This window comes from Triplophysa rosa, linkage group LG19 (assembly GCF_024868665.1).
Source record: "Triplophysa rosa linkage group LG19, Trosa_1v2, whole genome shotgun sequence".
NCBI lineage: Eukaryota > Metazoa > Chordata > Actinopteri > Cypriniformes > Nemacheilidae > Triplophysa > Triplophysa rosa.
In genome coordinates this window covers 18,296,097-18,310,107 of record NC_079908.1, presented here as the reverse complement: position 1 = coordinate 18,310,107, position 14,011 = coordinate 18,296,097, and the positions used below count along the sequence as shown (strand labels likewise).

At 39.0% G+C, this 14,011-nt stretch overlaps 1 protein-coding gene across 1 annotated transcript in view; it reads right to left on the bottom strand.

Annotated features, from left to right (window-relative positions):
• The window catches only part of LOC130569727 (potassium/sodium hyperpolarization-activated cyclic nucleotide-gated channel 1), a 78,495-nt gene that overhangs the window by 15,510 nt on the left and 48,974 nt on the right, over nt 1-14,011 (bottom strand). Inside the window, exons 4-6 of the mRNA XM_057359528.1 lie at nt 12,112-12,330; nt 4,069-4,215; nt 1,183-1,423 (exon numbers count right to left, since the gene is read on the bottom strand). Of these exons, the coding sequence (XP_057215511.1) occupies nt 1,183-1,423; nt 4,069-4,215; nt 12,112-12,330 (607 nt within the window). The remainder of the gene's footprint in view (nt 1-1,182; nt 1,424-4,068; nt 4,216-12,111; nt 12,331-14,011) is intronic.

The following is a 14,011-nucleotide window of genomic DNA, read 5'->3' as shown; positions in this document are numbered from 1 at the left end:
CTGCAGAACACAAAAGAAGATATTTTGAAGAACGTTGGTAACCAAACAAAACTGGCCCCCATTGACTTTTGTGTTCCAGAAGATTCATACTGTATACAGGTTTTAATTGACATGAGGGTGATTTTTTTGTGAACTATCCATTTAACAAACTCTTAAAAAAAGACTTTATCCACATCAACTAAACATAGTTTGAGTTAATGTAACTCATTAATTAGTGAGTGTGTATATTGTGTACCCCTGCATGTTTTTGTAGGATGTTTGTATGTTTGTATCTATCACAACGCAGTGAGGAGGAAGAGATTTTCTGACACTGCCAGGCACTCTGACACACGCACGCACGCACACACACACACACACACACACACACACACACACCAGTGTTCCTGCTAGGGGCCAAAATACCACTAGCAGATGGTTTTCCACTGGAGCAGGTGGTTTGCATCGCAGTGTACCACGGTAGAGCGGGTGCAACCTTCATGAATTGTAAGAAAAATATGATTTAATTTCAATTTTCATTCCCACACTCGTAAAGCTTAGGTAACACTGAAGACCGTGTGCCAAAAAAACCGTCAAGGTCATTTGTGACATAATCTCTGAATTATAAAACACTGCACGACTGTGATTTACTCTCAGTTAAGACAGGAAGTCAAAGGGCCTATGTTTTCTGTGGTAAACCATTAGACCATAATGTTCTTAGACATGATGTAAAAAAGAAACCTAAAGAGCATTACAGACAGAATAAACTAGTGTAGTAACACTCAGGGTGGTGCAGACGTTTGACTGGAATTCAGCAGCATGGTAAATTACTATAGCATTTATGACTTTGTGTTCATTGTTTACCAGGGCAAAACTTTACATGTATGCATCTCATGGCATTTTTATCAAAAGTGACTTACAGTACATTTAATCTATACATTTTATCAGTAGGCCTACGTGTATTCCCTGCGAAGGAAGTTCAAACACGATTTAAATGGATGGATTATGCTACTAAATATTTTATCAGGAAGAAACTTTTTTAAATGTTTAGTTTTGCAATAATTTAAGATTCGACCTCGTCATGCCCCCTACCAACGCAGAAGATTACGGTGATTGTTAAACAAATTTAACCAGGTGTAATGAGGGAATCATTTGACGTAGATGTTGTAGACTGAAGCAAAACAATGACAGCATTTATCAACTGACCTCCAAAGTAAGATCCGTCGGTGAGTTTGAGCTCTTTGCTGAATTTGGTCATGACGCTTGCCACTCCGTGCTGAATGAAGTACATCTTTTTACCCACGGTCCCCTCACGAATGATGTAATCGTTGGGCTGGAAGACTTCGAACTTTAGTTTACTCAGCATTCCCGTCACGAAGTTGGGGTCTGCGTTCGCAAACAAGGGCATGGTGGCCACTAACTTACGACAGTTGAAGTTTACGATTTCCTGTGGGACAAAAAGCAAAAATGAATGGATATCAACAATCTTACAGTCAAAGATTCACTTCAATTCTGTATTTATATACTGTATATATACAGTCGCAGAAAAAAATCCATTTCAAAATGATTTTCAGTTTTCTGAATTTACTATTTCTAGGTATGTGTTTAGGTCAAATCATCATTTTTATTTCATTCTGTCAACGACTAACAATATTCCTCTCAAATTTCAAATAAAATCATTGTTTTTGTTTGCATTTATTTGGAGAAAATGAAAACTTGAGAAACGGGTCGAAATAACAAAAAAGATGCTGTGTATTTATTCAGACCTCAAATACTGCAAAGAAGACAAGTTCAAATTCACTTTTGTCTACATTTATTTATGAAAAGTTCGAAATATATATTTTTTATCACAGTTTGTCTTGTCATGCTGTCAGTCTTTCACATTGCTCCTGGATGACTTAATGTCACTCCTGAGGTTCGATTTTGTTTGCATTTAACAGACATTGGACTGGAATGGTCACAATATAGGAATGCTGATTAAATGAAAATTCTTCTAAAAAGTCTCTTAATTTTTCTGTGGCTGTATAAAAGGAAAGAAATGCAAATATTGTAGCATATCTTCTCTATGGGAATCAGATTCCACTATGGTTTCTCCTCCACTGCATTGCAGTAACAGTATATCAAGTGCTTAGCTCACTCCTGTATCTTTAAAGAGTTTAAGAACTCAGTCTTTCACATCTCTGTGAAACGTGTTTGTTGGGTTTGGGCATGAAGACGAAATTTGCACTGTGCACTGAATCGTGACGGCAAGGTTCTGACCGCAATCACACAGGAGGAGTCCTGTGTGACTCAAATGAGTTTGATGGCCACGTCCAGCCCTTTACCTCCACCGGGGCGACAAGCTGGAGAATTGATCTATTTAAATCCGGTTTGTCACAAGACCGTGTATATAAAAATAGCAGCCCTGACCAACTGAGAAAAAGAGAGAGATCTAGAGGGAGGGAGGGGTGTTAAAGGTGTTGTGGGGATAAAGCAGTCAGTGTTATCTCACTCTGCTGTGTCATAACAGGCACACGTCCCGTCTGCCCAATCATCACAGAGCGTGGGATGCTGGGTAATATTTTTAAAGCCTCAACGTGTGTCAAGCGTAAACCGTGGAATCCACAGGGCTTAAATCCTGGGCCATTTCAAACGCTTTACTAAAGTAGCAAGTAGTGTTATACGGTTTAGTAATATACTTAAACATACCTGATGATATATGAACGAAACATTAAACGAAAACAAATTTTGGGGTAACAATGTCTTCTCCGTGAGCAAAAGATTTGCAAATATGTGATGTTTAATATATGCAAATATTATTAGTCTCCCCTACCTCCTTTAGAGAATTACAGTATTGTTTTCATTTTATATGCAGAAAAGGAGGAACAATTGAGTAGATCGTTACATTTTTCTGAATGTAGGACGCTCGGATGTTGATATGTGTTTGCCAGGGATTTTGCTTAGTAATTTATTACTGGTTCACCCCCAAATTGTCCACGCAAACATGTCAATATGTGAAAGATATGCAGACTGCAATGATATTGAATTTCATGTCAATCTAATATTTACTATTCAGACATTCAGAACCTCTAACCGGCGTAATTTTCCCATGTCGGTTATTTTGATCACTTTCCATTTAACATCCATGTCAACGGGTGCCGCTACCTCACTTTTTTCTTATCAGAGCAAAAGAGACTTAAAATACTTTATTATTTTCTGCGGGCATGAAACGTATGTCTAAAGAAAGCTTAAAATGTCTACTTTTAAATGATCCGATTCAAATATTCTGTGTTTATGTAATATGCATGAAAGACAGGTACAGTTGATATGAGACGTATTCTTCCTCGTCTGCTCTTAGTGATCACAGGACTTTTAGTCCAAAAATGTGCATATTAGGGGAAATAAAGATATACTGAAACACATTTACTTCATATTTCTTTAGACTGATGAGTTTTAAGCTCTGTTCAGCTATTAAAAACTCTGTTCATCTCCGTCTGTTTCTTTTAGACTGCAGGACGTGTCTCCAGGGTCCTAAACTACACCCGATTTCTCACGACACATGCATACAGATGATTTGCTGATTAGTGTTGCGTTTGTTCTCCTGTCCTGTCGAAATGTTCAATAAATAACCATAAATCCTTTTATTTCCTTTGATTATTTTAAAATAACATGAGATACGAAATGTTTCATTAGAAAAAAATACCCCACCTTTAGTTGGGCATATTTACACTACAAACCTTGTCAGTGAGCTACGCCGGGCAAAAAAACAAAACAAAGGAAAAAATCAACAAAACGTTCAATCGTTCAGTAATTGTAATTGAGAGAAAATGTTCAACAAATCGAAATTTAGATTTTAGGCCAAATCGTCCAGCCCTACTATGAATAAGCAACAAGATTTGTAAGATGTCTGAAATCTAAAGGAAAGTAATTATTAAATTAAAAATAATTAATTATTTAATTGAAATAATTAAAGACATGTTATCTAAAACAAGTTGTTGGCAGGAAGATAATCCTAGATCAGCACTTTAAGTCTGAGATACTTGGGTACAAATGGACCCTTGCACGTACAGTATTAGCTCTGACTCGAGGTCACCGCTGGTATTTGCGTCTCACCTCTTTGAGCGGGTCATTGAGTTCGTTCAGGATGCTGTCCTCGTCGAAGATCTTTCCCTGGTAACGGTGTTCGTAGTAATCATGAATTTTCTGTCGCATGTCGGCCGGAAGCTTGTGGAAAGACATGTACTGCTCCACTTGCTTGTACTGTAAGAGAATATCACAGAAGCTTTGAAGAAAATGCAAGTGAGTGAGATCTGTGCTCGAGCGGTGGAAACATCACAATAGAGATCAAACCTTCTCGGTTTTTTAGGAGCAAACAATGAGCGATGAAATGTCTCTTAATTCGTGCATGATTTAGCGATCGCTTTTTAGATAAATCCTGTGTATGCCCCATTGTGCCGGCTGTGAGCAGGTGGTGTGTGTTGCACGACTGCAGACTTCCTGTTTGTCAATTCAGCTGATGAAATCACTGTGGGGATGTCTAATCCTGACACCTGCTCTCAGTTACCTTTTATCTGTTACCAACTAAAAATTAAATTGACGTATGCAGTCTATACCTACACAGGCCGCCCACTACATATCGTCACAGGACATTAAAGTTTGAGAACAATCTATTTATACTGAATCATTGATCCGCTCTATATCTAGACAGCTCTTACTTCTATTTATAATAAATCAATAGATGCTGTTAGATATGTTAACTCCGTTCTTATAAGGATGATGGATCCATACGCCCTTTGCTTTAAGATAAACCATGTGCAAATTCATCATTTTGTACCATTGCAGAGTGTTTTCTCTATTTCTGAATGGAGGCGAGAACTAATTTGCATATTCATGAATCCACCAAGGAGAGTTACATTTAAGTCATTTTAAGGTATAAGGAAATTATTATCACAGGAAAAACTTTTACCTATAGTATGTTATTTTAATGCTTAAAGATTAGTTTTAAGTGATGAAAGTATTGAATGCAGTGGGACTTTAAGAGTAGAAATAAAAGGGGCATTTTTTTGTTATTAGGTTAGAAAGTTATAATAATTTTATTTTATTCTGTAATTTACCAATTTAACAAAAAATACAAATACAACAAAACAAAAATACAACATAACCTAACAAAGGAATAAAATACCTATATTTCCTATATAATATATATATTATATAGGAAATATATCTATACCTATATAAACGCTGCATCTCCAAATGAACTTTTCAGTCCACTATAAACATAATGCAGTGAATTTTCATCAAAACACAGAATCATTTTTAAGTTTACAGAATCAAAGCAACAACAAAGTATTGTTTTCACATGCAATGAGTTTAATCGATCACAACTGTACCAATTATTTGATATGGTAATTCAATGGCATAACATGTACGACATGACCCTGTATATGTTTTAGTATTATCAAATTAGTTTTTTATAGAAAGCGGTGCGTGGGAGAATCAGTTTCAACATCAGCGAGTGAAAATATTATTACAAACACACCTATACACTCACACACCCTGAAACATGACATTTTTTGAGTGTGTCCACACAGTTTGTCTTTTTTCAAAGTGACTGAAATGGCTTTGAATGGCTAGGACAAAACAAGCAGCAAGCAATTGCACTAATGTTTTACGAAACGCTTTCTGTCTCTCTCTAGGGCTGGACCCTGCAGGGCTACTCGAAGTCTGGACAGCAGGTCTTTATCCCTGTCTGTAACACAAGAGAACCTGAATGCTGATGCTTTCAGACTGTGGGACTCAAAGACAACAGAGACTGCTTTAGCTCCACCACACAGATTTCAATCTCAAAGAGACTTTGTGTTTTAGATGCAAAAGCAGAACACTGGCAGGATGTTGATGCAGGGGGCTGGCGCACACGCTGGGGCAACGCTTATGAGCTGAAATGGTCTGAGTCAACGCTTGACGTTCAGAATGAGTAATTTTGACCTGAGGTCCGTCCGTATGGTGGCAGAGTGAGTTTCAACAGCATCTAACAGAACTATGATGAATCATTGGGTATCAGGGAAAAGCAATGCAAGCTGATATGGGGTTTCTTACTAGGATGTGTCTGCACAAGCACACACACACACACACACACACACACACACACACACACACAGAAAACCTTTATACAGACATGTAGCATGTCTGTTAAGCACATCAAAAGCTTTGACTCAGTAAAGTGAGTAAAAAACTCACTAAGAGAGGTAACATTACATTTAACAGTACCGTATGCAGGGGCGGACTGGCCATCTGGCGTACCGGTTGTTTTCCCGGTGGGCCGCTTACGTATGGGGCCGTAACAGAGGCGTTGGCCGCTTAGACGGACGTATTATAAATGCGAATGCACGCAACGCGAATGCAAAAGACACGTATGCATGCAACCAAACCCCCCACTCCCCCCCCCCCGTCGACGATTCGGTGGAGGGCCGATGCGGGCCTAAAAATGCCAGGGCTGATTTTTCTTCCCAGCCCAGTCCTGACCGTATGTAACGCACGAACATGTGATGCTTTTAAAAAGTATTGTGTTACAAACACGGAATTCAAGTTGAGCCTGTTTGCTTTCACTGTAAATGCTTCTGGTCTTGATGTGCACAAATTTTTATTATGCATTATGTTAAAAATATTAATGTCAAGTCATGTAAAACTTGTGAGCTTCTGATGAAAGGTGGGACAAACATAAAAATGGTCAACATCACATTTCACCACTGTCCTTCCCAAACTTGTATTCCAAATTCTCCATTTTCATGAAATAGAAAAAACTGTGTAGTTTTTAAATGATTAAATAATGTTTTGCCTACGCTGACAAGCATTTTTAATACTTTTTATTGGCTAGATATTCGCGAAAACCCAGTGACAAACAAACAAAAGTGAAATAACAATTATTTATGGCAAAAAAATAAAAATCACAAAACATGTAGATATGAGGTTTCAGAAAGACAACAGCGGTTTATTAGTTTTCCAACCAAATCACAAGTATTTCTTATTGAATTCTGTTTCAATAAAGATTTTTTTGTGTGTCTTCAAAGTCATAATCATATTTACACACAGTGGGCCCTATTTTCACGATCTAAGCGCATGGTCTAAGGTGCAGGGCGCAAGTGCACTCAGGGTGTGTCCGAATCCACTTTTGCTAGTTTAACGACGGGAAAACATTCGGCGTGCCCGGGCGCATGGTCTAAACAGGTTGTCCAGATTCTCTTAATGCGTAGAGGGTGTTTTTGGGATTGTCACAACACCTGTGAATAACTCTTGTCTTGCAGGCTGTGGTTCTACAGCGGTGAACTCTAGTCACGGCAATGACGTGTTAAAACTGCAGGCGAGACGGTGGAAACAAAAATCTGCACTTGTTCTACATTGATTACAGAGCGTCTGTCTGGCATGATAAGCCTTTTCTCTGTTTGCATTGCATTGATTCACACAAAGAAGTGAGACTTGGACATCGCACCGTTTCAGAGGTGAAACATTGGCTTTGAGGGAAAAGTCAAAGGTATTGAGAACCATATAGAAGTCAAGCTGTTTTTGGGCATCTGGCTCAAAACACAGATAGCGTTTGTACCGCCAGAGCAGCAAAAGTCACTTCATCCTGAGGGGATTTGATAAAGCTTGCTTACATGGGCTTCATGATTCCCACAGAGGTAATGATAAAATGTTTCAGCGGTGTCGGAATGACAGCTGGTACAGTATCCTCCCCATGGAGTCAATGTCAACTGAATGATTATATATCCACTTCAAAAAGTCACAGATCACCATCGAACCATTCACCGGCTATTCCTCTTCAACATGAGCAAACAATCCCGTTTTTTCCTCTGCTTTTCATTTTCTCTTCCTTCCTTCTGTGTCCAACACCAGGCTGTGTTTTCCTGTGCAAAGGCACAGAAAGCTAACCAACGATCAGGTTTATCGCCGGCGTGGGAACAGAAATGCGTCGTCAAGATTAGGTTTGCTTATAACCTCTCTTTTTTCCAATTTTCTTGCAGAACCGGCCATCACATTAACTCTGAGCTGGGCTCTGGCAGGGTTCTATTAGATGTCAGACACAATCCGCCCCGACCATCTCGGGTGCTTGCGGCTGCCTTTCTCTCTCTCTCTCTCTCTCTCTCTCTCTCTCTCTCTCTCTCTCTCTCTCTCTCTCTCTCTCAATGGAACAAAAGAGAAAGAAAATATATCAGGTGCTTTGTTCCTCAAACTGTAAAGGAACCTGGTGGTGCATTCGTGCGGGGGGGTGATAATACAGATCACAGGGGATGATCAGACAAGACGGTCGTTTGATTATTCTGTCACTTTGTATCTGTATTTTGGGGTGCTAGGTGAATAAACATGGCGGTTGGTGTTGTACCGATGCCACTTAAACACACCTACACAAATACCAGCTGTTACATTTATTCATTCATACAAAAGACCCTCCTTCCTAATCCCCCGCAGTGAGGTGTGCCTAACTGCTGGGTTTACTCTTAAACATCAAAACAGCATCAGGTGAAGAAGGTGGACGCTGAAGGCACTTTAGAGAAACTGAAAATATTCTCCTGCTGATTCTTTTTGATCTTGCGCTTTGAAGGCGCTCTTCTCCTCAGCACACCGTGTGGCACGACTCCTGTCAGGGCAGGAGCTCAGAAAACACACTATCGGCGTCTGATCTCAACCCTGTGCCGGTCTGATCCGCTGATCATAGGAGATCTGCTTCCATAAGCTATAGATGACAGCGATAAGAGATAACGCTGGAGTGTGGTTATCTTGTGTTAGTTAACTTTCTTAGGCTTATCTTTGCAAATGAGTCAGACGGTACGAGAGAACAGACAGATTTGTTCCAATTTGCTAAGAAAAAGAAGTAATTCGGGGCAAATGAGTTAGCTTTTTACTCAAATCTAGTGAACTGCCACCTACACATCTCAACATCACCCCTTATGAAAATGAACTATGGTTTGACTACATTTAAAATAAATAACACAAGTAACATAGTAAAACATGGTTTTACCATAGTTAAACCATGGTTACTGTGGTAAAACCATGGTTTTGCAAATGGTAATCAATACACCAAAAAACATACAGTTCTACCACAAAAAAAGGTTTATTTTCATGAGGAATGGGTTACCCGCTGTATATGACAGCAACTTCACCTTTCGTTTGCAAAAACAGATTTTCAAAATCATGTTATTTATTGTGCATATACATAAATAATAAAAACCTTTTTTTAATATAATACTAAATGTAATTGATATAAATACTTCATTTATTTGTATTTATTATTAATTAGCTTATTTAGTGTTAAAATGGTATATCATTTTCTGTCAGGAAACATTATTTGTGACATGGAATTTTGCTTAGATAAACTTGGAGAGCAATGATGATAACAGATACACTAAAATTAACGAAGAAAACAATAACTGTAGTAATACCATAAACAAATGTTAGTATAAATAACAATGTATTATATTATTTATAATAAAAGAGAATACCACTACTCATAATTTTGGAACAAAGCTTCTTCATTGCCAATCGACCAAGAAACTTAATCTTCTTAAATGGCCATATGACTAGCGATGCTGTTTTCTTTATCAGGGTGGGCCGATGACATTGGCTCTGTCGTTTGACCTCCGCCGTTTATATATAGTGACCACTGACAGACCCGTTCAATATGAATCCCATTTGCACATCTCTGGTCAGGGGAGCCATATCTAATATCCATTTGCAATGGAGACAGATTTTATTTGGCATTACGGGGGGACACGACCACAGCGGTGACATTGCATTTCTAAATGGAACAGAAGCGTCTCCGTGCGAAACGTCACACGACTACAGCAAGGTCAGAAAAATCATATTTAAAGGAAGATAAGAGCCGACGAGCGGACAGCGCGAGCCTTTTGTCCGTTTCAGACCCGCTGCATCATTATCACATTCAAGGTGACCGCGGCTATGTGTGGAAGTCTGATAAGCCAGAACACGGCGGCCATGACAGGGTAATTGATGGGACGTGTGGTCCATGGGTGTTTGGAGCACCCTGCTTTCCCCGGTAACGGAATCTCATTAGCTCGGATGGAAACCCCATGATTCCCTCCTCTAAAAGGCTTCTGCTAAATAGCCTTGTCAATCGAGATGTAGGGGAGAGAAAATGCTACTTAATAAATTCATGTAAACCGGGTGATATTTGTAAAAGCTGTTACAAATGAACTGCTGTGAGATGAGACTGTGTATCTACAGATAAAGGCTGGATTGTGCGTCAGCGTGGCATGGTGGTATACGCCACTCAAAATACTATGAAATAATTTAACAAGATTTAATAATTTTACACAAGAATCAACCTTCAGTGAATATTTGCTAAGCCTCGAGTCATTTTAAACTCATTTACTGCTATATTTAGATGAAACGCACAAAGAAAAAGGGATCGTTTTTAAAGGGATAGTTCACCCAAAAATACAAATTCTGTAATCATGTATTCACCCTCATGATGTTATAAACCTGCATATGACTCCTCCTGTGGAACACAAGAGAAGATATTTTGAGAAATGTACATACTTCAAAATATCTTCTTTTGTGTCCTGCAGCAGAAAGAAAGTCATACAGGTTTGTAATGACTTAAGCGTAAACGTTAGAATTTTCATTTTGGGTGAACTATCCCTTTAAGCAAGCCGAAACGCCTTTATGCCTCACAGAGTATCCAAGAATGCACCCCATGAAGCTGGTTGAGAGAATGTTCAAAATGTGCAAAGGTGTTATCTAGACAAAAAGTTGTCTTTATATGTTATCGTTTTTGGTTTGACCTAAACAGGCCTTAACTCTATACAATTCCATTCTCCCTTCCCCTCTCATCCTTATCTTCCACCATACTAGTAGTAAATGAAAAACCGACGTTGTGTGCGTGTTTGTGGCGTCACGTTAACTCGCCTCTTTCAGGTCTGGTCGCCACCCAAACAAAGCCCACATGAGATAAGCCCCTCCTCCCCTGGGACAAAGCTGCTCGGCACTGAATTGCCATTGTCGTTCACTTGGGACAAATCCTCTTTGGAAGCAGAGGATATAATGATCTGCTTACAGTACAACAAACCTTCAAAGACAATGAGGGATAATCTGCCAATCCTTTTCCCAGAGTGTGTTTGAGATGAAGTCGCATGCTGTTTACAGAAAGTGGAATCGATACACTGTGGCATCTCTGAGCTGATGACTTAAGCACCACAATCCTCCATTTAAGCGTAATAATGAACCACTGCCAGTGCCCATCGCACCCGATCTAAAACTGATGTAGGTGAGAACTGCACAGTCACGTCAAAAAACTTGAAATTGAAAATGAAATGTGTAGATGATCCAAAAACAGGCTTTTTCCATATGATCAATTTTTGTGACAAAGTTATACGTTTTTTGCCACCTCTACATGAGGTTGATGAGGTTGGATGAGTCCAGCCCTTTACCTGTAGATGCTGTCTGAAGCACGCAACCTTCTATCCGTGTAACAGAGGTAGAATTTCTTTGACGTCAGATCAATATTAGTGTCATTCCTGAATGATTCATGAGCAATGAGCTCATAATGTGCTTGTGATACACGATGATGACACAGATTACCCAAGATGCCATTGAGGTCTGCTAAGATCAAATGCACGGCTAGTGCAGGCATGCTGGGTAAATCTCACCAAAACATTTCCAGGTCACATGTCACTCCAAAAAGCAAAACATGTACTATATATGTATATTTAAATGTAGCATTTTGTTTTTTATATATGTATTAATACATTTATTATATTTTATTTTTATTATATTCTTATTTCCCTTTTTAACATTATGATTAAAAAGGAATTATTTAGTTTAATTTGGCATAACAGCAATTTTTATTATAGGCTTTAAGCAAAAAACACATTTCGTTTTATTTATGGGGTGAAATATGTCCTACGTGTGTTCTTCAAAGGTTTACGTAAGGCAGTAAATATAGCGCTAATGTACATCTTATGAAAATTGTGCAACAATACCATGTATTCTATTCTTTTCCTATTTTCAAAATTTTTTACCTGCTTTGCAAACACACAAAATTTTTAAAAAGCGCAACAGAAATAAATTAGAATTGTGTGAAAATGTTGTGTGCAAGCTGTATTAAAATCAGTGTAGTGTCAGGCAATGTCTGGTTGTTTTTACCTTCTCCTGGTATTGCCTTCGAGACGAGTCCAGAGACTGGATGAGGGCTGTGGCGTGGCCCACAAACATGGCATAGCAGGTGGCGCCCACGATCATACTGAGCATGGTGATCCAAAGGTCCGACATGCTGACCGGCGCTCTGGCTCCGTACCCGATACACAGCATGTGGCTCATGGCTTTAAATAGGGCGTAAGAGTACTGCTTCCCCCAGGAGTCGTTCTAAAAGAGCGCGAGAGACAGAAAAGGCAAGATGAGTTGAAAAGAAGCAACGTCAGAGATGGAAAAGCAGGTGGAGTGAATTTAACACATGTAAGCTTGCAGGCAAACGCTCTGCTGTATCATTGAGTCTCCGTAGAGCCTCCTGCCAACATAACCTTCACGAGCGATAAAGTCTCTCTCCCTTTCTCCCCTTTTCTTTCTCTTCCTCTTCCTATCTGTATTCCTGTTTTTATGTTTAGATAAGAGCTATTAATCAATTTATTAATCAAATTTGTATTCATCAAATTTTATCCAAAAAAAGGCATCATTATTAAATGAATATTTTTTTCTATTAATAAATTAATTACATACAAAAAATTGCTAGGAAGGTTCCAAATTTTGGTAATAGGGTTGAAAAATTGCAAATTCACATTGCAAATTGACATAAAATGAATAGAAGATGTTACAATTCCACATAATCCTTTATGAAAATGAACTTTGGTTTAACTCCAGTAACCATAGTAACCATTACTGTAACCAAATATTTTTTTGACTTCATTTGTCATAGTAAGCATAAATTTACCATACTGTTACTATAGTAACCATTGTTAACCCATGATATTTGTAATGAAACTATGGTAATACAAATGGAAATCAAAATTTACTTTAAGACCCTGTTTTTTTGTTGAAAGTCCATCTCCAAACTCTTTCCGCCCGTCATTTGCAGCGCGGTGTAAAAACAAGTGATGGTTCTGGTGTCTAATCAACTTGGATTACTTCCATTAGCCGCCGTCAGCTGATGTACGGCTCTCTGGATCCCTCGTGTCGTATGGTAAGAGAGAGAGCAAGGACACATTCACTGCTCTCACAAGCTATTAGTGCGCTTGATTTTAATAGAGAACTGTACGAATGAAAAGAGACAAAGTGTACTCTGGATGTACTGCAGCGTGTCTTAGTGCACCACAACTCAATACGACTCTTGAAACCAACAAGCAGAAGACTAAATCCGCAAAAAAATTGGATACCAGGGCTGCATGGGTCGGAGTCAAAATTCATACACCAATAAGATCCAATCGTATGGATAAAAAGAATTGATTTTTATAGGTAACACTTGCCTTATTTTGTAAAACATAATACTGTGCACGTTCACAGTAAGAAACCATTTTAAAACCCTTGTTGAATCAGCACAGGCTATTTCGGCAGGTCGTACCGAATTCAACAACGCTCTCTTTTTGTCAGATAAATTTGCTTCATATGATATATTTTTATCCGCAAGCTATTTTCAGTTTGCAGCGCGTCACTCTTCAATGTCAGCATTCCTCTCACAAACATCAGTTACTGTTTTGCTGAGAACACTTGACTACAACAAGACGTGCATTATTTCCGGATGGCCTCGGCTCCTGTGAAAACTCGCTGGAGAAATGTGACAGTCGTGCTCGTGGATGGGGTATGGAACGGATATGCTGACTGCTCGAATCTCTTCCTGTTCATTTGAAAGAGAAAAAGTGCTGAGGAAGCCTTGAACCTGCACACTGCTGCCTGGCAACACACACGGTCCTCAGACGCAAGCTGGGATGTGTATCACACACGCTGGTTCTGCTGAGTGTATGTGTGTCAGAATACTTTGAGGAAAACGGTACTTATGAGCGCTCTCTCTCTCTCTCTCTCTCTCTCTCTCTCTCTCTCTCTCTCTCTCTCTCTC